This window comes from Oncorhynchus mykiss, chromosome 3, assembly GCF_057628025.1.
Source record: "Oncorhynchus mykiss isolate SJ-2025 chromosome 3, ASM5762802v1, whole genome shotgun sequence".
Lineage (NCBI taxonomy): Eukaryota > Metazoa > Chordata > Actinopteri > Salmoniformes > Salmonidae > Oncorhynchus > Oncorhynchus mykiss.
Window position 1 is genome coordinate 27247175 of NC_143024.1, and position 27383 is coordinate 27274557.

At 42.1% G+C, this 27383-nt stretch overlaps 3 protein-coding genes across 11 annotated transcripts; 2 read left to right on the top strand and 1 right to left on the bottom strand.

Annotated features, from left to right (window-relative positions):
• Positions 1-98: 98 nt before the first annotated feature.
• On the bottom strand, positions 99-8228 carry LOC110512120 (solute carrier family 25 member 32). Of its 2 annotated transcripts, none has more exons than XR_016493335.1 (7): positions 7535-8228; positions 7129-7279; positions 4747-4832; positions 2139-4056; positions 1898-2011; positions 1523-1668; positions 99-1238 (listed from the first exon to the last, which is right to left on the bottom strand). XR_016493335.1 is itself a non-coding variant. In XM_021592693.3 (7 exons), the coding sequence occupies exons 1-7, from the start codon at positions 7752-7754 to the stop codon at positions 1115-1117; spliced, it is 996 nt and encodes a 331-aa protein (XP_021448368.2). In that variant the 5' UTR covers positions 7755-8228; the 3' UTR covers positions 99-1114. The 2 variants fall into 2 exon arrangements, 1 of the variants encoding a protein (XP_021448368.2); XM_021592693.3 differs by having other exon boundaries at positions 3902-4056.
• A 20-nt stretch (positions 8229-8248) lies between these two features.
• On the top strand, positions 8249-11074 carry LOC110512109 (tRNA selenocysteine 1-associated protein 1). The gene is made up of 7 exons (XM_021592684.3): positions 8249-8405; positions 8792-8889; positions 9061-9160; positions 9369-9421; positions 9683-9839; positions 9930-9963; positions 10157-11074. Exons 1-7 carry the CDS (start codon positions 8382-8384, stop codon positions 10300-10302), a joined length of 612 nt encoding a protein of 203 aa, XP_021448359.3. The 5' UTR covers positions 8249-8381; the 3' UTR covers positions 10303-11074.
• A 2895-nt stretch (positions 11075-13969) lies between these two features.
• Positions 13970-26775, top strand: LOC110512078 (syntaxin-12). Of its 8 annotated transcripts, none has more exons than XM_021592670.3 (10): positions 13970-14069; positions 15053-15205; positions 15653-15722; positions 22328-22421; positions 22647-22784; positions 22939-22985; positions 23111-23222; positions 23652-23724; positions 23886-23968; positions 26106-26775. In XM_021592670.3, exons 2-10 carry the CDS (start codon positions 15106-15108, stop codon positions 26196-26198), a joined length of 810 nt encoding a protein of 269 aa, XP_021448345.1. In that variant the 5' UTR covers positions 13970-14069; positions 15053-15105; the 3' UTR covers positions 26199-26775. The 8 variants fall into 8 exon arrangements, with proteins under 8 accessions (XP_021448345.1, XP_021448346.1, XP_090083182.1 ...); XM_021592671.3 differs by having other exon boundaries at positions 15071-15205; XM_090227056.1 differs by having other exon boundaries at positions 13975-14069; positions 22942-22985.
• Positions 26776-27383: the final 608 nt, after the last annotated feature.

Genomic DNA, 27383 nt, shown 5'->3' on the forward strand with positions numbered 1-27383 from the left:
AATCTACCAAATGTTTTCCTATCAGATAAGGACATTCTTTGAAAATGGCTTTGTTGTTACGCTCCTCGCTTGAATGAGGAGACCAAGGTGCAGCGTGGTAGGCGAACATCTTACTTTCATTAAAATGACCACCGAAAAACAACAAAATACAAAACAAACGTAAAGTTCTGCAGGCTACACAGCAACTATACAAAAATCAAGATCCCACAAACTAAAGGTGGAAAAAAGGCTGCCTAAGTATGATCTCCAATCAGAGACAACGATAGACAGCTGCCCGATTGGGAACCATACCCAGCCAACAAAGAAATAGAAAAACTAGAATGCCCACCCAAATCACACCCTGACCTAACCAAATAGAGAAATAAAAAGTCTCTAAGGTCAGGGCGTGACATTTGTATGACCACGTAAAATCCTAAAGAAATGCATGTGCTGATCCCTTTTTCCAAATGACACGTGAACACAGAACAGCTGTAAAATTGAATCTGAAACAACAAAAAAGCTCACAAATACAAAAGCAACATAAAGGTTGAAACTTGAATAGAATATTTTACCTGAAAGAAATGGACTAATGCCAATTCAAACCTGATATTTCAGATGAAGACTTCTGAAATTAACAATATTTCAAAGATGTTGAACAGTGCAATCAGTCTCTGTGATCATTTCCTATGGCATAATCAACATGAAGGTTTACATGCACTACAGTATGATGCCAATAAGTTACATTAAAACAAATTGGGGGTACATTAGTACCTCCAGTGAGGTCTGTTCTTCTGTGATGCATCCAAGAGACAGAGACCAGTCTTTAATTACCAGCATTGTCAACATCATCGTCTCTGAGAATGCCAAACCTCAAATGTATACGATAGGCGCAAGTCCTGGTTTTTCATAGTGGTAATAAGATCTAATTCCACCACATGCTTTAGGAGTTCCTCTATGGTTGTTTTGACTCGGCTGCCAGAGGTGTATCCAGGTGATATGTCTGCTCCAGTTGTCCAGTTACCTGCTGTGACAGTTCTGGAGACTTCAGTTCATGGCTTATCTTATCTAGCACCACATACACTGTCTGAGTCCCTTCCTATTTGTGGTCCTTCCATGGCTGTCTCCTTAGTCCTCCTCACTTCTGGCCCATCAGGAAGCGAGTCACGTTCTCATAGACCACGAAGGTGATACAGCAGGCTGGGGTGACACGGATCAGGTTGGGCACCATGCCTTTATAGAACCCTACAGCTCCCTCATTCCTGTGGAGGAGGGGCCAAAAGAAACACAGTAGTCACTATGTGGGAGGGAAAAAAAAAAAGATTGAAATGGCAGCATTGGTATGGGCAAGATTTCTTGTGGCTCTCTGTAGAGTTAGAGTTTGAAGCTGCAGATCTTCGTTGCTTCACACTGTTATGTTACCAAATCCCATGCACATGGTTATATGCACACTTAATAGTCAATTATACCAAGTTTTGGCTTGTTAACCTAAAACTAGCTGTTTTCCCTGTATGTACAGTTAACCAACAGTGTGGTCTTGGCCTACCTCCATGTCCTCCTGACCACATCCAGGACTCCATTGTACTTATTATGCTGGTCCTGCAGGCGAGCCCGCACCACCTGGTAAGGGTATGTGGTAGCCACAGCAAATATTTTGGATAGAGCTGCCATTGTGATGTATTCCAATGCATTCTGGTCAGACGGAGAGAGAGTGGGAAAGACAGAGAGGTTGGAGGAATGATGCCTGTGAGTCACTTCTTTCATAAGCATTACGGTAATTCTTCCAGAAATCCTGCAACACTTAGATGTGGGTTTTCTTTATAAGTACTTTAAAAGGTTTATTCCCCATATGGTTGAGTCATTAAAACTAGGTGTGGTTATAGAAGTCTTAATGTTTCCTCACTCTGCAGTCTGCACTCACCAGTTTAGCTTCTGAAGGCATTTTCTTGTATTTGTTGTAGTCTCTCTTCAGCTCCTCATAGGCCATGAACTGCAATGCCCCGTGTGACGTGCCAAATAAACCAGGAACATACCCCTGGAGGATTAAACACAGGGGTCATTTATCTGTACCTGACAAATAAACTTTGAAATGAAATGTTATATATTATCTTCCAAATCCAATTGATATGATCATGGTATTTATAATATTGAAAAATACTTACAGCTGATATAAAAACACTAATATCTTGAAAGACAATTAATCCTATCGACTACCCAGGCTGTTCCAATTCCGGTCCTGGAGGTCCAAAACACTTCCTGGTGTCCCAGATCTGAATTAGTCCCTTGTTAGGAGAAGATGACAATCCGAAGTGTTTTAGCCCTAGAGGACTGTCATTGATCAGCCCTGCCATGTGCATGATCTACTCCTACTAACACTGACTTTGCTGATAACTACTTTATTGAGGAATAAATGAACTTATTACTATGACTGTGAACAGCTGTGTAAAGTAGTTAAGTAAAAATACTTTAAAGTACAACTTAAGTAGTTTTTTGGGGTATCTGTACTGGTTTGGTGGCGCCTGGTTTGCTTAATATAAGGAATTTGAAATAATTTATACTTTTACTTTTGATACTTAAGTATATTTTAGCAATTACATTTACTTTGACACTTAAGTATATTTTATATTTTATATATTATATTATATTATATATTTTATATATTTTAATGGGTGATTTTCACTTTTGCTTGAGTTGTTTCCTATTAATGTATCTTTACTTTTACTGAAGTATAATAATTGGGTACTTTTTCCACCAATGACTAAAATGTGGTTGTCTCACCTAGCTATCTTAATTAAGATGAATGCACTAAATGTATGTCCCTCTGGATAAGAGTGTGCTAAATTGCTAAAAGGAAAAATGGAGGTACTGCCCCCTAGTGGTAGTCTATAAAACATGCATTCAAATCTTATGCAACTACAGTACATATGTAAAACTTCAATAAAGGCTGCACTATGTAACCTTTTGGGTAAACCGACCAAATTCACATAGAAATGTGAGTTATAGGTATGTCACTCATTGAAATAAAGTCTAAGAAGTGGTAGATCTGTTCTATGTGGCGATTTCTATGATTCTGGTTCTTAAGTTTTGTTTTTGCCTCTTCAACTTTCGGTTTTGTACACCAGCTTCATATATCTGAAAAAACAATATGTTTGGGTATGGAAAAGCTATTTCACAGCGGTTTAGATGGTAGAATGATTCTCTACACTACACTATACTTGCTTGTAAAATGAAATGAGGCCAACTATTCGATATTTGAGCAACCAGGAAATGGTGGAGCAATTTCTGCATAGTGAATCTTTAATAGCAGGGGTGTTGATTTTCTTTAATCACTGAACACAATCTGTGCTTATTAGAGACAGGTTTCTACTTGAGCCAGGCGGCTATTTCGTTAATGCACACAACTTTTGCACAATGAAAAGTTGAAAAGACTACCACACTGATTATTGTGACCAGTATGACCAGTATAAACATTATAATATCAAATCCATTGTAGATCAGACTTGCAAAGACAAGACTGCCAAATCATACACCCCAATTTCGCCCATCAGCTCCATGGAGAGCTCCATTTGATCTCGTGTTTTCTTTTTGGTGGCGCCAACAATGACAGAATTAAATAAAAAATGTCGACCCAGTGTTTATTTGAAACAGGCGTTTACTTGCTGAAATGTCTGCCGATGCCCAGCTATTAAAAAGGACAGCTATTTGAGACTCAGAATTTAATTGAAGTTTCATGGTACATTGCCTAATTTTAGGCTGTGAGGGGTCATAAGGAGAAAACATGTTTACATATGACACCATTCACATGTCCTGCACATTCACTGGACCTGGACTTGACTTCTAAGCAGACAAGAGTCCTAATAAGCTCTATTCAGGATACAGCCATCATACATACAGATGACAAAACCTGGGTTATACTGAGCCTCACCCTGTACAGTCCAGGTATCCCCTCATGCCGGTAGATCTTCACCAGTGCATCTGTCATCCCTTTATACTGTTTCCTGGTGGGATCAGCGTTATACTGCAGCACCAGGCGAGTCTTAGTCACCCAGATAGGGTTGGTTAGGGTGAGAGTCAATACACCTGGAGACGGAGGAAACAGAGGTGAGTTTCTGAGCTATCACACACACACACACACACACACACACACACACACACACACACACACACACACACACACACACACACACACACACACACACACACACATTAAACCAAACTACAAGCTCTACGCTACATTACATGGAGCCTGTGAAGCATGGAGCTGGTGAAGACATCCCTATCTCATTAAGTTGAAGTAAAGTCACTTGAGGTTGGTAGAACACGACACAGAGCAGTCAGTGTCTTTCTTCCCTTTACCATTGTCTGGCAGTGAGTGCAGTGCATTAGTTTATTCCACTGAACTCTAACATGATTAGGCTAGGGTAAATCAAATCACATGACTGTATATAGCCAGAAAAATAATCAAATGTCAGCAAATTGACCAGTATCTGTATACATATGAACTTTTTCCTTAGTCAGAGTCAAATATTTTGTTCCAACGAGTCAGTCTGATTCAACTAATCAAAGTCTGGACTAGAGGAGCAGACTATGATATGTTTATTTAGCTGTGTAACTGTTTGATTGGAATGAAAGCATGGACCGACCCACACTGGTCCTATGCGGATAAATCAAACAGTGTTGACCTTCCAAGTTGTGGTTATAGACATTGTATTGACCTCACGCCACCATCAGTGTGTGTGTCCCTGGGGTCTAGACAAAGGCAGTACTAACCTGCTTGGGCTGCTGACAGCAGGTGTTCTGTGGCACTCAGTTCAGACTGACGCCCTTCCTTAGTGTACGCCTTGATGGCATTGTAACTGTGGGGGGAAGTTAACACAGACAGTACAGAAAATTAATTGGACACTTCAATAGACAAATCCCGAAGCTACCATTGCTATTTAAAAGTGCTATTGTCAACAGTCATGTTAAGTTATGAGTTCATATTTGATTGGATAGATCACAGAGTTTCAAACTGGGCTACAGGATATCTGCCATTTTGGGGGGGGGGGGGGTGTTCATGTGAAAAATAATTATATTATGAATATCGCTAACTGCAACAGAATACCATCGTGGATACAATTTTTATGTCTCTGTGTCCAGTATGAAGGTAGCCAATGGACAAGCCAATGCCAACTAGTTAGCGTAATGACTTGAAGTCTACACGAACCGTTCCTGTTCAACCGACTCTGGGGAAATCTCGAACTACCACTTTAATTTGGAGGAAATTACAGTCATTGGAGCTAATTACAGGGTTTTTTTCTGTATAGGAAATTCTTAGGCAGGCCGTGGTCATTTTCAGGACAGAAAAACTGTTTCAGTGTCAACTTAAACAACCAAAACCAGATAGAAAGCATGCTATATATACACAGTACAAAAGTTTGGACACACCTCCTCACTTATAACAGAATCAATAGGCATGTGCCCTGAATGCGATATTTAATAAAATAGATTCTCCCTGACTGTCTAGCTATTATTTGACTGTTAGTACTCAAATATGGTATTATTAAAAATATATACAGTACCAGTTAAAAGTTTGGACACACCTACTAATTTTCTAAATTGTATAATAATAGTGAATACATCAAAACTATGAAATAACACATATCATGTACTGTAGTAACCAAAAACAGTGTTGAACAATTCAAAATATATTTTATCTTTGAGATTCTTCAAATTAGCCACCCTTGGCCTTGATGACAGCTTTGTACACTTTTGGGATTCTCTCAACCAACTGTCTTGAGGGAGTTCCAACATATGCTGAGCACTTGTTGGCTGCTTTTCCATAACTCTGCAGTCCAACACATCCCAAACAATCTCAACTGGGTTGAGGTCGGGTGATTGTGAAGGCCAGGTCATCTGATGCAGCACTCCCTCACTCTCCTCCTTGGTCAAATAGCCCCTAAACAGCCTGGAGGTGTGTTGGGTCATTGTCCTGTTGAAAAACAAATAATAGTCCCACTATGCGCAAACCAGATGGGATGGTCTATTGCTGCAGAGTGCTGTGGTAGCCATGCTGGTTAAGTGTGCCTTGAATTCTAAATAAATCACAGTGTCACCAGCAAAGCACTCCCACACCATAACACACCTCCTCCATGAATCACAGTGGGAACCACATGCGGAGATCATCCGTTCACCTACTCTGTGTCTCACAAAGATACGGCGGTTGGAACCAAAAATCTAAAATTTGGACTCATCAGACCAAAGGACAGATTTCCACTGGTCTAATGTACATTGCTCGTGTTTCTTGGCCCAAGCAAGTCTCTTCTTATTATTGGTGTCCTTTAGCAGTCGTTTCTTTGCAGCAATTCGACCATGAAGGCCTGATTCACGCAGTCTTCTCTGAACAGTGGATGTAGAGATGTGCCTGTTACTTGAACTCTGTGAAGCACATATTATTTGGGTTGCAATCTGAGGTGCAGTTAATACTAATTAACTTATCCTCTGCAGTAGAGGTAATTCTGGGTTTCATCATAGCACTTGATGGTTTTTGCGACTGCACTTGAAGAAACGTTCAAAGTTCTTGACATTATCAGGATTCACTGACCTTTATGTCTTAAAGTAATGATGGACAGTTGTTTCTCTTTGCTTATTTGAGCTGTTCTTGCTATTATATGCATAATATGGACTTGGTCTTTTACCAAATAGGGCTATCTTCTGTATACCACCCCTACCTTGTCACAACACAACTGATTGGCTCAAACGCATTAAGAAGGAAAGAAATTCCACAACTTAACTTTTAACAAGGCACACTTGTTAATTTAAATTTATTCCAGGTGACTACCTCACGAAGGTGGTTGAGAAAATGTCAAGAGTGTTTAAAGCTGTCATCAAGGCAAAGGGTGGCTACTTTGAAGAATATAAAATATAAAATATATTTTGATTGTTTAACACTTTCTTGGTTACTACATGATTTCATGGGTGTTATTTCAGAGTTTTGATGTCTTCACTATTATTCTACAATATTGTCGCCTTGAAGTAAAAAAACATCAACCTGGGATTGACTACTGAAATAAAAAATAAATGTCAGCCGATGCTTGCATGCTGTCATGTCATCTAGCGTAATAATTATCCCAGAGAAAGTAGACCAGTTTTACTTCTTCTGGTTATACATACAAGAAAAAGTAGAGTCCCCATGATGCCCCAGCACCCCAGATGTTTGGGGTGACTCCTTGGTAGAGTCCTCGGACCCCCTCCTGCTGCCACACATATTTCAAACAATGGACAATGCCATTATATTTAGGTCTCAGGTCCAGTCCATCACTCACTGCAGAAAAAAGACAAGGCAGGGGAAAACATGCACTGTCAGAGTCAACAGAACATCAACTGTCCATTCAAGTTATAGCCAGGTAGCTAGCTACTCCTATGTTATTACCATGTGATGATTGCATCATTTGCAGGTTCCCAATCGTACACCTGTCAAATGTAGAAGTTAGCTAGCTGCTGCAAATCGTTTTCAGTCCGGACAAATAAACACCTTGTAACTAAGAGTTTTAGAACCACACATTGACCAATACGTTACCTGCAAATCTGATTTTGACTAGGTCAAGAGGGTGCAGCACCAGTGTTGACACGACTCCTCCACTGAGTCCTGCAACCAAATTCTCTATTTTGACATGGCTGTAGACTTGCTGGATATGTCCAGTTATGGAGAAAGGTGTGCTACTTCCAGGGGATCCCGAAGAAGCAGGAGCAGGAAGTCCTGTTGCAGCTGTCTCTTGATTTGAAGCAACAGGACTCATGTTTAGCTAGTTATGTGAATTTAGCTAGAAGTTAACATCTACTACTTAATTTTTCAGATGTTATTCAACAGAACGCGCACGTTATCATGCTACAGTAAAATCTAATCCCGGAATCCAAAAGGCACATACTTGAAATAACCACATCATATTTTAAAACGTTTTAGTGACCCACGTTTTTGTCATGTGGACAAGCTACATTTCTGTCCGGCACGACCTTTCCAATGACTCGTTCGCAGCAGTTACGCTGCGTTCAAACCAACTGGAGGTATCCGACTTCAGTAAGTTCAAGACAACTGGGAACGAGCTCCGCCTGAGAAAAATCGTTTTGAATCGTCATCCAATTCGGAATTACAAGCCGGGAACTCGGGTCCCTTGCTTGAACTCCGACTTTCCAACTTGAAGATGATTACCGCTATTGCAGAGTTCCCAGTTGTCTTGAACGCACCAAGATCACCAAAACGTTTTAGGAAATGTGACGCAATGTGGAGGACTTTACTATCCCATAATGCAACAGTGAACGGCACACCCCCAACCACCAGCCACAAATCCTCTAGATGGCAGTCTGTAGATTTACCACAGTGTGTTATGAAGCTCCACTTACGTTGGTGATCTGAAATTGTAAACAAAATGAGTTGCTTATGGATGGGTAATGTAAGTCCTGATATGTTATTATAATAACGTTGCATGCATAGAAAACTAGCATTAGCATATCCTAGCTCTTGTGTGACTCCCACTTTAGGATAGCTAGTGTAGCTAGCTCGTTAGCTAATAGATGCACCCTCAGGCATTTTCATTATTTGGCCAACGTTAACTAGTTCTTGCTCACTGACAAGCCCTAAAGAGCCCTCTAGTCTCATGAAGCCTGTCATTTCCAGGTGATAAAGACCACCAAGTCAGTGACCCTGAAAGTTTGAGAATATGTTCAGTTGAATGTAGCTAGCTAGCCACATTAAGTTACAGGGTGTAGGTAACTTACAGTAGCTAGCTAGAGTAGATGTTTTCTGTTCAGCTTAGTGTTTTTCTCTCATCCCCTGTAGCTAGAGCCTTACATGGACGAGAAGTTCATCTCTCGTGCATTCGCCACCATGGGAGAGCTTGTGGTGGGGGTGAGAATCATCCGGAACAAAATGAACTGGTAAGACGGGTGAACATTAGGCTACTGAAGGGTTATGACTGATATACTTTTTTTTGTCTTTGGGAATGTCTAGTAGCCACTGTATATTACTATCACTGTTCAACAACAGAAGAAATTGCACAAACACGACACGTACATGTATGTGTTTTGGTCCTTCTCCACTTTGTGTAGGGGTGCAGCAGGCTATTGCTTTGTTGAGCTGGCGGACGAGGCCACTGCTGAGAGGTGTCTCAGGAAAGTCAATGGAAAGCCTCTCCCTGGAGCCACACCGGTACAGGACCTCACACACACAGCACTTAATGATTCCACATTGATTTCCAATCTCGAATCGACCCATACCTCCTTCACCTATCTCAGGCACTCTGAGAAGATTGGATATGTATAGGGCATATGGTGAACTCTTGATATACCCATTAACTTTATTAGAGATAAATAACGTTTGGAATAATCCATTCTGAACAAAACTCTCTTCTCTCCAGCCGAAGAGGTTCAAACTAAATCGTGCCACGTACGGAAGACAAGGAGAGAACAGGTATGTACTGCATGCCTCTGAACTGACTTTGTCCAGGGACTAACAGAGCCTCCTTTCATACAGTAGAGAAGGTAGTTGTGTGTAGATGAAAGAAGGCACTTTTACTCCATTCGTTTGGTATGTTCAAGTTGTCTCCCATCACGGATGTAGGAAATATCCCAAATAATCCACGCTTTTCATTCATTACTCAATTTAAATAGCATATTGATTTTTAATAAATATTATGTTTATTCATAAAGGTTTTCTTTCCTGTATAAACAGAGGTGGTTACTCAGACAACAGGTACAATCAGCCATACTCATACAACAACAGCCAGTACTACCAACAGTACCCTGACTACTACTCCAACTGGGGCTATGACCAGAACACGGGCAGCTACGGAGGTTACAACTACAACCACTATGACTATAGCAATCAGGTGTGTTCTCCCACCCCCTCTACTCTATCGCTCTTTACATATACATAAGCGGTACCATGTTGTGAGGAAAGATCTGTCTCTTTGTTTTAGGGTTATGGGGAGACTGAAGATGATGGATTGGAGTGTGAGTGCTCTGTTTTCTTTCATTTCTCAATCTTCATTATACAAAAAAGTGGCTTAAGTATTTGACACTATTTGACATAATGTATTGGACCCAGGCCAGGAGTATAGCCTACAAACTGTCCAGTCTGTCTGATCTTCATGGCTCTCGTGCTGTGCCCCTTTGTCTGTGTGCCTTGTGTGTGTGCCTCCTGCAGACCCCATGGTGGCACTGGATGTGGTGGCAGCCAACAGGCAGTACATGGAGGAGAGTGAGGAGCTGTATGATGCCCTCACAGACTGCCACTGGCCTGCCCTGGAGCCTCCTGGTCCAACTGCTGCTGCCCCATCCAAGGCACAGTAGAGCTAGCAGACCCCCTGGTCGACAGACTCTCTCAACCTCTCGATGTGGATTGTTTGGAACAGCCCAGTGTGAAGGTTCAAAGGGTAAAGGCATCTCGTCCTGCCTGCCAAGAGTAGCTGGTCTTCAGTGTCTCGTACACTTGCAATGGGCTAAGCTAAGCGAACAGACCACAGTGTATGATTCGTGTGAACCCAGCTCCAGTGACGGAAAGGATGCCCCGCTCATGTTTGAATTTTTATTTTTATTGCTCACCCCCACTCATTTTTGGGGGGTTATTGGGCACTGGTTTGGTTCCAATTGCCCAATGAACAGGCTTGTTTCGGTGCTTGATGTCTTTGTAATCATATCTTCAAGGACCGCGGTGCTAGTTTGAGCCTGTCTTTTCCCTCCCTCACATAGCTACCTTTTTCATATTTATTGTCCACACTGGAAAATAGAACAAGATTGAAATATAATCCCTATTCGACACCCCATTCAACCTATTGATTATCTATCTAGGGTCACTTGCTTCTTATTGTGGAGTGGAAGACTGTGTAGTGGGTGTTTTAAACCTTTCTCCTCCACGTTATAATTTGAAAGCTGTGGTACAGACAGGATTGTTGATTCTGCTTTATGTAAATACTCGTCAACAGAAGACAATGTGGAAGTGCGTGTATTCACTTTATAATATCTTACATGAATAATACATTATAAATGCTTAATAAATGAATATAAATGCTTTTACATTTTTTAATATAATGAAATACTTTAATAAATAGGTTATGAATGCTTATTCTTCAGAGTTATTACAAGTGTAACTGTTTCATCAATGGCAAATGCTATGTCCTGTATAGCAGGATATGATGGTATTATTTATGGCTAGTCTACAGATCGCCTCATATTACTGTAGTAGAAATACAGTATCAGATCAGCTTGTTCAGTGATAATAGCTCCAAGACCACATGCTGACTGCAGCAAAGAATATCAGTATCTACAAGCTCACATCACCAGTGTTCATATTTCTTGCTTTTGACGATAAATACTTGTGACATTGATGCTCTGAGACCGACATGTATTAAAATGTGGAAAAACCTAATTCCGAAACACACTTCAAGGCCCTAAAATAATCTGTTACTCTATTTGAAAAGATGAACTACAAACCTGATCTTGTAATAACAAGAGTAGAGAAGCACAAAAACTATGATATATGTTTGTTTTTTTAATTCACCAGATGCCCAGTAATTAATTGAGGGGAAAGTATTCCTTCCTAGAATCCTCAATTATAGGCTGGAATCAGAATCCTGAAACAATAGTAAAACAGCCATTCAGCTTGCATCTGGCTACCTCAATCATTCCACACACCCAGCACCAGAGAGAGAGTCTATCATTGCAGACTGTTCTCATAGACTCAATGTAACATAGTATACGTATATCCAGAACACAAAAATGTGTATGTTATGTTTAGTTTGGTATGCTTACATAGAAGGTTTCTTATGGCAAAAACAAAAGTAGGTTGGAATGGGTGGGTGGATCATGTGAACGTCTAATACCCCAAAGGTTGCGAGTTCGAATATCATTATGGACAATTTTTACATTTTAGCTAATTAGCAACTTAGCAACTACTTAGCATGTTAGCTAACCCTTCCCCCAACCCTAACACTTTTACTTAACCCTCCCCCTAACCTTAATCCTTTTAGCTAACCCTTCTCCAAACCTTAACCCCTAGAGCTAGTTAACATTAGCGTTAGACACCTAGCTAACGTTAGCCACAACAAATTGGAATTTGTAACATATACGTTTTGCAAATTTGTAACATATTGTACGTTTTTCAATTGGTAACATACGAACTGGATGATGGACATCAACAAATTAATACATACCATATGAAACGTAACATATACTAAATCAGTGGTCACCAAACAGTCGATCTCCAAGGCATTCCTAGTCGATCACCAAACATTTCTGTAAAAAAAACAACGATAAAGCCTTGCGTTCCTATTTTTTGTTTTTGTTTTGCCTGTTGCCCTAGCACCGGGAAGGCATAGTGTTCCCATGTTTAACCATTTCATGTGTCTGAAGGTAGAACTCCGCCTACCCGGCAGGCCCAGAGAACAACTCAAGTGCATCTATAGGCCTACAGCTGGCCAAAGATATGGCTCAGATGACTGTGTCTGCACAGTTCCTCAAGCCATAGACTGGAAAAAATAAGCATCAAACGCACAGCAAAGTTGATACTGAGATTTAAAAACTTTTAAGACCATGCCTAGAGAGAGAAAATGGATACAGCAAAGAACTGCTGTTTTTATGTGTAAGTTCATGTTTAAGTTGCTATTCAGCACTGTCAACACTTTGTTCAAAACCGCTATAAGACATTAAATGTGCATTCTCCCTACTTCCAAACGCTACAAACAGTACTGCAGCTGCAATGAATGAGTATAGTGAAGTGTTCCGATCAACTTGTCTCTTTTAATATCAAGGAATATTTCACTTTCTCTGGACATAGGAGTAACAACATGAATTGGTGCATGAGGCAGAAATAATGCAGTGTGACTTGAGTTTCGCCATCAGCTGGAAGACTGTCCTCTTTTCTCAGCAGAGGGAAGGAAGGTGTAGGGACAATGAGTCGGGTGAGAGGCAGTCTCACCACTGGTCCCTCCCTCCCCTCAAACTGACCATCAGATGTAGGCCATCAGTCGAAAAATATATATATATATATTATCGTTCTGCCCCTGAACAAGGCAGTTAACCCACTGTTCCTAGGCCGTTATTGTAAATAAGAATGTGTTTTTAACTGACTTGCCTAGTTAAATAAGGTTAAATAAAAATTATGCTCACTTAGCAGTGCTTCACGAGTAATACAACAAATTATCTATTACCAGTGTGATCATCTACCAGTTTTTTTTTCTAAATGGTCTGAGAAGAACAACATTGGCAGGGTAATTCCAGCATAGCCAATACACAGTGATAATGTATTGGGCCTATAGCCTACTGCACAAACCTCATTGCTACAGTACTGTTTTTAATTGGTTAATGTTGCATAGGCTTACGTTTTTTAAGTCATGATTTAAAAGTCAGTGGTTGATCTCAGCTTGCATTTTGACTAAATGGAATGTCACGGATGTAAGTACAGAATAATACGAAATGCTCTGAGACCATGTTGCAACATTTTACCCACTCAATCTGTTCATGTCCTACTAATGGGCCTGACACCGGCTGGTCATGTGAGTGCAGCTCAGTGCAGCAGCCTTTTGGGATCCATTATAAGAAGCAGTGTGAAAGTCATGGGACAGGCACAGGGCAGCCTACTACTGCTGGTCTCTATTAAAACAAAAGGCTTAGTTATTCTATCGTTAGTTATGTTGACCTAGATTTTAGGACTGACTGACGGATGTTGCTCATAGTGGCTTGATAATAATGAACCTGCAGATTGAGTTGCACTCCAATCATATCCCAACGCTCATATCAGAGATACGAATCTGTCATCAACAGAGAAAGTAGCCTATAACCTAACATAAACAAATCTGAATTCATAAAATGAGTTACTTTTCTATCGGGATACACTTGACCCGAAGTGGCTATTTTACTTATGTAGTACAGATCTAGTATGTTGTTTCAGTTGATGAGTTTTTGTCTGCTGCCTCAGAAAATGAGCAGAGTAGCGACTTTGACACAATGACATGCGCACGCTGAAATACTGTGACGTCGCATTATGGGCTCGGTCTTAAAGAAATCTCATAACACAGAGACATAAACTGGAAACGACGCGTTATACTGCAATCCCATTGAAAGTAAGGGTTTTATCATAATATTGTATCAACCATTTTACAGATGTAAGTAGAAAACATATTTATATTGATTGTCTACACTGGTAAAAAAAACACCCAGAAAGTAGGCTACGTTGCGACTGCCAGTGCCCCTAACTGTCAGTGATTCAACTGGATAGGCTACGTTGTATCTACCGCGTTCAACACATAATATGGAGCTGGTTACAATTGTTTCTAACCCAATGCAAAGTGTTGCTGTTTTCTTAATTAAGTTGAATTGCTTGTCTTGCGTCTTTTAATTATGCTAGTGGCCTATAGGCTATACAACTCATTGAACCCAATACCCTATATGAGCATGTCAGACTGACTGAGGGCTCTCTATAAAAAATGTTGAATGTTATTCCGGCTTGTCGCTGTCACTTTATATTTTTTGCCGAGATTTCAGATGTTATGGTTGAATAACAGTGTTAGACCGAGGCTATTCTTAAATAGTCATTCATGTTCAATTGGGCTACACTATAGCCTACAATCATGAAATGAGCAGCTCACAGAGATGTCTAATTAATAATCAGTTAACATGATAACAACGTGACCTCATATCTTGGTCATAGTTGACCCGCTGAATACAATTTCTGGGATATTTTTTTGCAACAGTAAATTACTGTTATCTGGGCCATTATAATGAAGTAGAGCGCCAAATAGACTGGTATTTTTGTTATGTGCACATGGATAGCCAGCCTACAGTCGGCTCGGGTGGCTGCCGAACCTTCGCTCCGATTGTAAACAACCTGCGTTCATGACGAAATGTGGCCTAGCCTATGCGGCAATGTGCACTGTAAGTTTTCGATATATTATAGCCCACCCATGTGGTCGGATGGAGGATAAACCACAACTATTTTTCCTTCCAAGCCTTACTCTTATGTAGCTTCAAGTGACGATATTATATGTACTCTGATAATGGTGCTTGTTTGAATATTTGAAGGCTGCTATATGTGACTGTATGACAGGTGTGTCCAACAATTCAGTTCCCACTACGGAGTGTGACACGCCAGGAGCAAGGATGTCATACGGGAGAACAGACAGCTACCACTCGCAGCCGCGAGACTTCAGCAACCTCACCCAGACATGCAGTGTCAACATCCAGAAAATCACACAGAACAGTGAGTGGTGAAATGAACAAGACAGTGACAGAACCCAGTGTTTTACTGCTGCAAGCGACACCTTGTTGCAATGCACATTTCCCTATATGGTATATTAAAGTAGGCACATTCTATTCTATAACCTACCCTAACACCAGACACTCACACTTTGGACAATTTACTATCACAAATAAGTCTAGAAGGCTTGATGTTTTGGGTCTATTTGTGTCTTCCACCTACTTCTGATCTCCTCTCTGAAATGAACTAGTATTAGGCAGAGATGTCTGAAGTCAAGAAGAGGACCTTCTGAGACAATAATAGCCTGAGTATGCCTACAGTATATAGTACTCTATTTAGAGAGAGAGAGAGAAAGAGGGATAAAGAGAGAGAAGAGTTGTTCTATCCTGCTTTCTCAGTTCCCCCTTCTCTTAGTTCAGCTCACTTCACAGTGTTTGTTTTGCTATACAGCTGGGCAGATCAAAAACATGCTGTACCAGATGGGGACGAGGCAAGAGACCCCAGAGCTGCAGGACAGACTGTGAGTACTACTGACACGACTGCAGACTACTCCTACTGACTACTACTCAGTAACTAAGTAACTACTTACACTAACTGACTGCATCAACAGTTAGTCTTTTCCACCACTGATGGGGACAGCAAGAGCACCACTAATGAAATATATACAGTTGAAGTCAAAAGTTTACAAACACTTAGGTTGGAGTTATTAAAACTCTTTTTCAACCACTCCACAAATTTCATGTAAACAAACTATAGTTTTGGCAAGTCGGTTAGGACATCTACTTTGTGCATGACACAAGTAATTTTTCCAACAATTGTTTACAGACAGATTATTTCGCTTATAATTCACTGTATCACAATTCCAGTGGGTCAGAAGTTTACATACACTAAGTTGACTGTGCCTTCAAACAGCTTGGAAAATTCCATAAAATTATGTCATGGCTTTAGAAGCTTCTGATAAGCCAATTGACATCATTTGAGTCAATTGGAGGTGTACCTGTCGATGTATTTCAAGGCCTACCTTCAAACTCAGTGCCTCTTTGCTTGACATCATGGGAAAATCAAAAGAAATCAGCCAAGACCTCAGAAAAAAAATTGTAGACCTCCACAAGTCTGGTTCATCCTTGGGAGCAATTTCCAAACGCCTGAAGGTACCACGTTCATCTGTACAGACAATAGCACGCAAGTATAAACATCATGGGACCACGCAGCCGTCATACCGCCCAGGAAGGAGACGCGTTCTGTCTCCTAGAGATGAATGTACTTTGGTGTGAAAAGTGTAAATCAATCCCAGAACAACAGCAAAGGACCTTGTGAAGACGCTGTAGGAAACAGGTAGAGAAGTATCTATATCCACAGTAAAACGTAACCTGAAACATAACCTGAAAGGCCGCTCAGCAAGGAAGAAGACACTGCTTCAAAACCGCCATAAAAAAAACAAACTACGGTTTGCAACTGCACGTGGAGACAAAGATCCCACTTTTTGGAGAAATGTCCTCTGGTCTATTGAAACAAAAATAGAACTGTTTGGCCATAATGGCCATTGTTATGTTTAGAGGAAAAAGGGGGTGGCTTGCAAGCCGAAGAACACCATCTCAACCGTGAAGCCCTGGGGTGGCAGCATCATTTTGTGGGGGTGGTTTGCTGCAGGAGGGACTGGTGCACTTCACAAAATAGATGGCATCATGAGGGAAGAGGAAAATTATGTGGATATATTGAAAATCTATCTCAAGACATCAGTCAGGCAGGAAGTTAAAGCTTGGTCGCAAATGGGTCTTCCAAATGGACAATGACCCTGTCACGACTCCTACCGAAGGTGTCTTCCCCTTCCCGTTCGGGTGGTGGTCGTCGTCGCCGGCCTACTAGCTGCCACAGATTCTTTCCTCCCCCTCCTTGCCTGTTTACTGGTTACACCTGTTATTCAAATCAAATTTATTTATATAGCCTTTCGTACATCAGCTGATATCTCAAAGTGCTGTACAGAAACCCAGCCTAAAACCCCAAACAGCAAGCAATGCAGGTGTAGAAGCACGGTGGCTAGGAAAAACTCCCTAGAAAGGCCAAAACCTAGGAAGAAACCTAGAGAGGAACCAGGCTATGTGGGGTGGCCAGTCCTCTTCTGGCTTTGCCGGGTGAAGATTATAACAGAACATGGCCAAGATGTTCAAATGTTCATAAATGACCTGCATGGTCGAATAATAATAAGGCAGAATAGTTGAAACTGGAGCAGCAGCACAGTCAGGTGGACTGGGGACAGCAAGGAGTCATCATGTCAGGTATTCCTGGGGCATGGTCCTAGGGCTCAGGTCCTCCGAGAGAGAGAAAGAAAGAGAGAATTAGAGAGAGCATATGTGGGATGGCCAGTCCTCTTCTGGCTGTGCCGGTTGGAGATTATAACAGAACATGGCCAAGATGTTCAAATGTTCATAAATGACCAGCATGGTCGAATAATAATAAGGCAGAACAGTTTAAACTGGAGCAGCAGCACGGTCAGGTGGACTGGGGACAGCAAGGAGTCATCATGTCAGGTATTCCTGGGGCATGGTCCTAGGGCTCAGGTCCTCCGAGAGAGAGAAAGAAAGAGAGAATTAGAGAGAGCATATGTGGGATGGCCAGTCCTCTTTTGGCTGTGCCGGGTGGAGATTATAACAGAACATGGCCAAGATGTTCAAATGTTCATAAATTACCAGCATGGTCGAATAATAATAAGGCAGAACAGTTGAAACTGGAGCAGCAGCACGGCCAGGTGGACTGGGGACAGCAAGGAGTCATCATGTCAGGTAGTCCTGGGGCATGGTCCTAGGGCTCAGGTCCTCCGAGAGAGAGAAAGAAAGAGAGAAGGAGAGAATTAGAGAACGCACACTTAGATTCACACAGGACACCGAATAGGACAGGAGAAGTACTCCAGATATAACAAACTGACCCTAGCCCCCCGACACATAAACTACTGCAGCATAAATACTGGAGGCTGAGACAGGATGGGTCAGGAGACACTGTGGCTTCATCTGAGGACACACCCGGACAGGGCCAAACAGGAAGGATATAACCCCACCCACTTTGCCAAAGCACAGCCCCCACACCACTAGAGGGATATCTTCAACCACCAACTTACCATCCTGAGACAAGGCTGAGTATAGCCCACAAAGACCTCCGCCACGGCACAACCCAAGGGAGTGGGGGGGGCACCAACCCAGACAGGATGACCACATCAGTGAATCAACCCACTCAGGTGACGCACCCCCTCCAGGGACGGTATAGAGAGCCCCAGTAAGCCAGTGACTCAGCCCCTGTAATATGGTTAGAGGCAGAGAATCCCAGTGGAAAGAGGGGAACCGGCCAGGCAGAGACAGCAAGGGCGGTTCGTTGCTCCAGAGCCTTTCCGTTCACCTTCCCACTCCTGGGCCAGACTACACTCAATCATATGACCCACTGAAGAGATGAGTCTTCAGTAGAGACTTAAAGGTTGAGACCGAGTTTGCGTCTCTGACATGGGTAGGCAGACCGTTCCATAAAAATGGAGCTCTATAGGAGAAAGCCCTGCCTCCAGCTGTTTGCTTAGAAATTCTAGGGACAATTAGGAGGCCTGCGTCTTGTGACCGTAGCGTACGTGTAGGTATGTACGGCAGGACCAAATCAGAGAGATAGGTAGGAGCAAGCCCATGTAATGCTTTGTAGGTTAGCAGTCAAACCTTGAAATCAGCCCTTGCTTTGACAGGAAGCCAGTGTAGAGAGGCTAGCACTGGAGTAATATGATAAAAAATGTTGGTTCTAGTCAGGATTCTAGCAGCCGTATTTAGCACTAACTGAAGTTTATTTAGTGCTTTATCCGGGTAGCCGGAAAGTAGAGCATTGCAGTAGTCTAACCTAGAAGTGACAAAAGCATGGATTAATTTTTCTGCATCATTTTTGGACAGAACGTTTCGGATTTTTGCAATGTTACGTAGATGGAAAAAAGCTGTCCTTGAAATGGTCTTGATATGTTCTTCAAAAGAGAGATCAGGGTCCAGAGTAACGCCGAGGTCCTTCACAGTTTTATTTGAGACGAGGCAGAACAGGCAGAACAGTTGAAACTGGAGCAGCAGCACGGCCAGGTGGACTGGGGACAGCAAGGAGTCATCATGTCAGGTAGTCCTGGGGCATGGTCCTAGGGCTCAGGTCCTCCGAGAGAGAGAAAGAAAGAGAGAAGGAGAGAATTAGAGAACGCACACTTAGATTCACACAGGACACCGAATAGGACAGGAGAAGTACTCCAGATATAACAAACTGACCCTAGCCCCCCGACACATAAACTACTGCAGCATAAATACTGGAGGCTGAGACAGGATGGGTCAGGAGACACTGTGGCTTCATCTGAGGACACACCCGGACAGGGCCAAACAGGAAGGATATAACCCCAACCACTTTGACAAAGCACAGCCCCCACACCACTAGAGGGATATCTTCAACCACCAACTTACCATCCTGAGACAAGGCTGAGTATAGCCCACAAAGACCTCCGCCACGGCACAACCCAAGGGAGTGGGGGGGGCACCAACCCAGACAGGATGACCACATCAGTGAATCAACCCACTCAGGTGACGCACCCCCTCCAGGGACGGTATAGAGAGCCCCAGTAAGCCAGTGACTCAGCCCCTGTAATATGGTTAGAGGCAGAGAATCCCAGTGGAAAGAGGGGAACCGGCCAGGCAGAGACAGCAAGGGCGGTTCGTTGCTCCAGAGCCTTTCCGTTCACCTTCCCACTCCTGGGCCAGACTACACTCAATCATATGACCCACTGAAGAGATGAGTCTTCAGTAGAGACTTAAAGGTTGAGACCGAGTTTGCGTCTCTGACATGGGTAGGCAGACCGTTCCATAAAAATGGAGCTCTATAGGAGAAAGCCCTGCCTCCAGCTGTTTGCTTAGAAATTCTAGGGACAATTAGGAGGCCTGCGTCTTGTGACCGTAGCGTACGTGTAGGTATGTACGGCAGGACCAAATCAGAGAGATAGGTAGGAGCAAGCCCATGTAATGCTTTGTAGGTTAGCAGTCAAACCTTGAAATCAGCCCTTGCTTTGACAGGAAGCCAGTGTAGAGAGGCTAGCACTGGAGTAATATGATAAAAAAGGTTGGTTCTAGTCAGGATTCTAGCAGCCGTATTTAGCACTAACTGAAGTTTATTTAGTGCTTTATCCGGGTAGCCGGAAAGTAGAGCATTGCAGTAGTCTAACCTAGAAGTGACAAAAGCATGGATTAATTTTTCTGCATCATTTTTGGACAGAACGTTTCGGATTTTTGCAATGTTACGTAGATGGAAAAAAGCTGTCCTTGAAATGGTCTTGATATGTTCTTCAAAAGAGAGATCAGGGTCCAGAGTAACGCCGAGGTCCTTCACAGTTTTATTTGAGACGACTGTACAACCATTAAGATTAATTGTCAGATTCAACAGAAGATCTATTTGTTTCTTGGGACCTAGAACAAGCATCTCTGTTTTGTTCGAGTTTAAAAGTAGAACGTTTGCAGCCATCCACTTCCTTATGTCTGAAACACATGCTTCTAGCAAGGGCAATTTTGGGGCTTCACCATGTTTCATTGAAATGTACAGCTGTGTGTCATCCGCATAGCAGTGAAAGTTAACATTATGTTTTCGAATGACATCCCCAAGAGGTAAAATATATAGTGAAAACAATAGTGGTCCTAAAACGGAACCTTGAGGAACACCGAAATTTACAGTTGATTTGTCAGAGGACAAACCATTCACAGAGACAAACTGATATCTTTCCGACAGATAAGATCTAAACCAGGCCAGAACTTGTCCGTGTAGACCAATTTGAGTTTCCAATCTCTCCAAAAGAATGTGGTGATCGATGGTATCAAAAGCAGCACTAAGGTCTAGGAGCACGAGGACAGATGCAGAGCCTCGGTCCGATGCCATTAAAATGTAATTTACCACCTTCACAAGTGCCGTCTCAGTGCTATGATGGGGTCTAAAACCAGACTGAAGCATTTCGTATACATTGTTTGTCTTCAGGAAGGCAGTGAGTTGTTGCGCAACAGCCTTTTCTAAAATTTTTGAGAGGAATGGAAGATTCGATATAGGCCAATAGTTTTTTCTATTTTCTGGGTCAAGGTTTGGCTTTTTCAAGAGAGGCTTTATTACTGCCACTTTTAGTGAGTTTGGTACACATCCGGTGGATAGAGAGCCGTTTATTATGTTCAACATAGGAGGGCCAAGCACAGGAAGCAGCTCTTTCAGTAGTTTAGTTGGAATAGGGTCCAGTATGCAGCTTGAAGGTTTAGAGGCCATGATTTATGCATTGTGGTGATTAGTTGGGCTTTCTTAGTCAGCCAGCCAGCCTGTTTCTTTGTGCGGGATTGTTTGTGTAACATTTGTGTATGTTGGAGTTGAACGTGTTTGTTCCTGTTCGTGGGTTTTGCTGGACTGTTTTAGTCTCTGTGTTTGGGGCATTTGTTTTTTAGCACCCAGTGTTTCGTGGCCTATGTTCGCCGTGTGTGCATTAAAGAGCACTACCTTGAACTCTCTGTTTCCTGCACCTGACTTCACACCCATGACACCCAGATTGTTACAGACCCCAAGCATACTTCCAAAGTTGTGGCAAAATGGCTTAAGGACAACAAAGTCAAGGTATTGGAGTGGCCATCACAAAGCCCTGACCTCAATCCTATAGAAAATGTGTGGGCAGAACTGAAAAAGCGTGTGCCGAGCAAGGAGGCCTACAAACCTGACTCTGTTACACCACCAGTTCTGTCAGGAGTATTGGGCCAAAATTCACCCAACTTATTGTGGGAAGCTTGTGGAAGGCTACCTGAAATGTTTGACCCAAGTTAAACCATTTTAAGGCAATGCTACCAAATACTAATTGAGTGTATGTAAACTTCTGACCCACTGGGAATGTAATGAAAGAAATTAAAGCTGAAATAAATCATTCACTCTACTATTATTCTGACATTTCACATTTTAAAAATAAAGTGGTGATCCTAACTGACCTAAGACCGGGACATTTTACTCGGATTAAATGTCAGGAATTGTAAAACATTTTTTTAGTTCAAATGTAGTTGGCTAAGGTGTATGTAAACTTCCGACTTCAACTGTATGTATGTGTGTTTGTGTGTTTGCTACTCACAGCCAGCAGGTACAGCACTACACCAACCAGCTGGCCAAAGAGACCAACAGACACCTGAAAGATCTGGGCTCCCTGCCTCTCCCTCCCTCTGAACAGGTGAGTGGAAGTTAAAGTATCCTGATACAGTATATCATCTTATCTAACAACCCAAATGTGTAAATCATATCTAACTCTGGCGAGGACATCTCATTATACAGTATATCCTACTGAATCTATTCTGTTCTGCTCTGCTCTACTCTACTCTATTTTACTGTGCTCTACTATACTCTACACTACTCTACTCTAATCAACTTTACTGTATTGTGTGATTGATCCTTCCAGAGACAGCAGAAGATCCAGAAGGACCGACTGATGAATGACTTCTCTGCAGCGCTCAACAACTTCCAGGCAGTCCAGCGACGGGCGGCCGAGAAGGAGAGGGAATCCGTGGCCAGGGCCCGGGCCGGGTCCCGCCTCACAGTAAACACCCTGCTTTCTCATTGGCCTAGAATTAGCCATCTGTCATAGTCACTCACCAATAGTGTTATTAGAAATGCATTGTCATATTACAGACTTATTAGTGTAATGCAATGTGAATGAGAGTGTTTCAATGATGGGTTGGTTTTTATTTAAGCAGGAAGATGAGGGGAACGTCGATGAACAACTTGTTACATTTGAAAAGTAGGTACACAGTTTAGGTAGAATCCTATCAAATATTCTGTTAGAATAAAAATGTTAAGTTGTAACTAAGGTGTGTGTTTGTGTGTGTCTGTGCCCGTTCGTGTGTGTGTTTGGTGTGTGTGTAGAGATGATGATGACTGGAGTCAGAGTCAGACCCAGCAGCTGGAGGAGCCAGAGGTCACAGAGGAGGACCTGGAGGTCATCAAGGAGAGAGAGACCAACATCAGGCAGCTAGAGGTACTCACCCAGCTACCAGCTCCACTCACATTCCACACAGGAATCACAAAGCCACACTACATTTACATTTTAGTCATTTGGCATATTGTTGAATTCCAAATCAACCCTTTGCCCAAACTCTAGTCAGTGGAGGCTGGTGGGAGGACCTATAGGAGGACAGGCTCTGTGTAATGGCTGGAATGGAATAAATGGAACAGTATCAAACACGTCAAACATATGGAAACCACATGTTTGATACCGTTCCATTTATTCCATTCCAGCCATTACACAGAGCCTGTCCTCCTATAGCCTGCCCTTAGCCCCTATTCCCGAGTACAGCCACTGCTGTAAATCTGACAGGACTGGGGTAGGGGATAGGGAGTAGGGTTCGATTTGGACTTCAGCCTAACTAACCCTGGTGGTGATTTTCTCCTTCTCCTCTCCGTCCAGTCTGACATCATGGATGTAAACCAGATCTTTAAGGACCTGGCTGTGATGATCCACGACCAGGGAGAGATGATCGGTTAGTAGACGTGAAATGGATTTTCTCCCTCTCTGGTTTGATATCATGCTGGTTCAGAAGGTTGCTGTCTGTGATGGTTTAGAATTCCATCTGATACTGTATCAGTCCTGGCTCCTGTGACCCTGCCCTTCACTGTGTCACCTCTCCTCTCTGTTTCGCAGACAGCATTGAGGCTAACGTGGAGAGTGCAGAGGTCCATGTAGACAGAGGGACCGGACAGCTCCAAAGGGCCGCCTACTACCAGGTAGGGCTGTGACAATCATGGAATGACCACCATTATTGTCATAATTGTCATTTTTGTTGAAAAATGTTTGACCTTATAATGCATCTTTGAAAATTAGCTATAGCATACCTAATGAATACTAGTCTAATAAAAAGCATGAGCTGGCACACACCCAGATAATTTTTTTTAGTGTAGAGGTGCTGACTAACGGAAAATATACCTAATGTTGTTTTTATACCTAATGAATACAACACAGCTTTGGTGATACCCCTGTCGTGTCTTTGGCTATGCCGGATTAAGTGATATGACATGCTATTCTATAAAATCATTTTTCTGTAATTAACATTATTAACATTAGCTAATCAGGTAGATAATTAACTAGACAGTCGGGGCACCACAATATAATGTTTATAGAGCTGTTACCTTCTGAATAAACTCTTAAAGACCTAGTGATCTTTTACTTCAGTAACAGTCAATATTTAATCGTCACCTTATTTCAGTCTCATCTGAAAGTTGTAAATTCTTGGTTATCTTCACGAACCCTGGCTAACCAGTTGAATCAGCAATACAAAATTAGCTTTAATCATTTATTTACTAAATACCAAAATAATCACACAGAATTACATATACACAGATTGTATCATACATTGATTACAAATGATTTCATAAAGGAAAACGTCCCTAGTGGACGGAACAGATATGACAGCTGGTTACACACAGAGAGGGGGTTTGGGTTTGAGTGAAAGAGCTGGAAGACTGAGTAACAAAGGGAGAAGCTATGCTATCGTAAATACAGTATCTTATGCATTCTAAATTACCGCCCATTTGAAAAAGGAAAATACAATAAATATTTACTCTGAGCTCCGTAGATTGGTCGTAGATCGTAGGCCGGGTTGTCCAGCATGGATCTCTGGTCCTCTGAAGACTGTCTAGTGGTGAACTGGAGCGTGGTAGAATGGATACTCTGTCCATCCTCTCCTAGCCCACGTTTAGCAGGCGGAGGGGGTAGCACTTCTTTAGTGAATAAGAGTTCAAAGTTCACACCAAGTGGTCATACTTTAAGCTCATGCTATATTCTGGCTGGTATAGTCGAAATTCATCCTTCCGGCGTGTAGGTTGTCACCTTCACATTGAAATTCAATGCCAATTGCGTTAGGTTCTTGCTGATGCTGGCTTAGTTCTGTAAGTGGTCTTTGTCCTTTCAACGTCGGGACTGCCAGTCCGCACGTCCTTGGAACAGGAAGTTACATTTTCGTAAAGGGGCTTATATAGGATTGGGAGAGAGGCCCATGTTTCGTAGTTTACAACCAGTGTCTGTTCACATGGGCGGGGCCACTGAGTTGAGCATAGTTTCTCGATGATAAACCGTTCTCTCATTTAAGAAGCTAATATTACATTTAATCGTTTCACAAATAGTTTAATATTTAAACATTTAAATTGCAGAACAATTCCATGTGAATCTGATAACTAGAATGTGTTGACTTTCCAAGATATAGTTTATGTCATCCTGTCATCAATAATCATGCCTCAGACGCAAACTGAACTGACATCATATTCATTAAGTCCTAACGCATATTTTCAACTGGTTGGACTACCGAAATATGGTTCCGTTTCCCTCCTTTTGATGTGCCCAGAATCTCAAAGTTAACAAAGGGCTTTTTCAAGAGTCAACTCTATAGAATAGAGAGAGAGAAATGGGGGGGGGCTATTTATGGGGGTTATAAACCTCCCCATCAAGCCTACGTCATGACACCCTTGTCTCAAAAACTAATGGTTTTGACCATTTGGAACTTTTGGAAAGGAAGCTTTTCCTCCCAACGTGCCGTTCTGCTTGTAAAATAACTTGACCCTCTTCATGTAATAAGGAAAAACTGCTATTAGGTAAACTATTTCTACATGAAAATAAAGTTTCATCCCCTCTCCTAAAACGTATTAAGACCATTCTGACAATAGTTTTGGTTATTGTCCATACTTGTCGGTTACACAATTATACAACAATTGTGTCAGCCCTGCTACCTGGTATCAACACCATCACAACATGGGCCATGTTTGATTTGTAGATAAGTCCGAACACTCATTTAACCAGGCGAGTCAGTTAAGAACAAATTAATATTTCCAGTCACAAATCACGGCCTGTTTGTGCTCCCTCCCCCTGTAGAGGAAGTCCCGTAAGAGGATGTGTATGCTGGCCATGGTGGTGTCTCTGGTGGTCACCGTCCTGGCTATCATCATCTGGCAGGCCATCAAATGAGAGGACAGGAAGAGCACTGGGGAAGGATTTTAAGGGTACATCGCACTGACAGCCTAGAATGGCTTCCAATGGAACGTCTGAGTGAGTGAATGTGTGTGTGTGGGGGCACGGGTGTGCACGGGCGTGCTTTCAAGCAAGATATAGACAGAGGCGTAAGGAATAGATTGTATAAATTCTCTTCCCCATCTGTATATATTATATACTAACTGTTCTAACACAGCCCTGCACTTCCATGTCAGAAATACAAATCATCTCTGTCATCATTACATACATTACTGTGTTAGAATATGTCTGATCTAATGCAATATTGCACAAGTTTGTATGTATATAAATGCCATGGGTACGGTTTGATATGGTTTATTTTCTGCCTCCCTATTCTCTTCATGTTGTAAATGTCTGATTCTCATCCAGATGTCTTATAGTCTATAGTATTACCACAAGGACATGATGTAGTTGAGATAAGGAAGAGTCCTTTGATAGCACACAAACAACAAACAAAATGTTTGTATTATTACTATTATTATTATTATGATTATTATTATGCTCACTTTCATTAATAAAATCAACTGTGCAAAAAGTCCCGACTGTGTCACGCATGTCTATATACGTTCCACAAGATGGCGCTGTTATACCGGTATTATGAGGTAAACTTATAAGGTTACACAAGAACCATGTAGTCTACCATGCTTTTATTTAGCTATTAAACAAGTCAAGATATACTAAAGAGCGTAGTAGTCTTGCAATTTTGCAGTGGTATTGATGATGTGTGGTAGGTTGGTTAACATATTGGTACCTTAATAAAACATGTTTACCATATGTTTATAAGACACTGTCCTGCTAAATATGCACAAGGTTAGAGATCATTTCCCATGGTACTGTCATGGGGATTTGAAGCGGGGATGATGGTTATTGTGGAGGCTGTCATGCTCGACACACCTCTCCCTTGTGATTAGTGAGCTAGCCTAGTTTACCCCTGCTCCAGGTCTATTACCTACGGGTGTTGCCTTTCCAGCTCTTGTCCCAATCCTAGTGCCCTGCTGATTCCAGCTGTGGCACCAGCCTTACATTCAATGGTCGCCAGGGTGGGGGAAACCTGTAATAAAAACCACTCAGCAAGACAGCTAAATCAGGGGATAGGGCGACCAATAGCTCCCCAGACACTCCTAGGACTGTAAGATACATTCT

Excerpts from the sequence above, each read along its gene's own strand:
- LOC110512109 (XM_021592684.3), top strand. The coding sequence starts at position 8,382 with ATGAGTTGCTTATGGATGGGTAAT. Across the intron at positions 8,406-8,791 it reads GTTGCTTATGGATGGGTAAT|CTAGAGCCTTACATGGACGA; the intron begins GTAAGTCCTGAT and ends CATCCCCTGTAG. Across the intron at positions 9,161-9,368 it reads CTCTCCCTGGAGCCACACCG|CCGAAGAGGTTCAAACTAAA; the intron begins GTACAGGACCTC and ends TCTTCTCTCCAG.
- LOC110512078 (XM_021592670.3), top strand. The coding sequence starts at position 15,106 with ATGTCATACGGGAGAACAGACAGCTACCACTCGCAGCCGCGAGACTTC. Across the intron at positions 15,723-22,327 it reads CCAGAGCTGCAGGACAGACT|CCAGCAGGTACAGCACTACA; the intron begins GTGAGTACTACT and ends TGCTACTCACAG. Across the intron at positions 22,986-23,110 it reads CAACTTGTTACATTTGAAAA|AGATGATGATGACTGGAGTC; the intron begins GTAGGTACACAG and ends GTGTGTGTGTAG.
- LOC110512120 (XM_021592693.3), bottom strand. The coding sequence starts at position 7,754 with ATGAGTCCTGTTGCTTCAAATCAAGAGACAGCTGCAACAGGACTTCCT. Across the intron at positions 4,057-4,746 it reads GCTGTCAGCAGCCCAAGCAG|GTGTATTGACTCTCACCCTA; the intron begins GTTAGTACTGCC and ends CTCCGTCTCCAG. Across the intron at positions 1,239-1,522 it reads GTGGTCAGGAGGACATGGAG|GAATGAGGGAGCTGTAGGGT; the intron begins GTAGGCCAAGAC and ends CCTCCTCCACAG.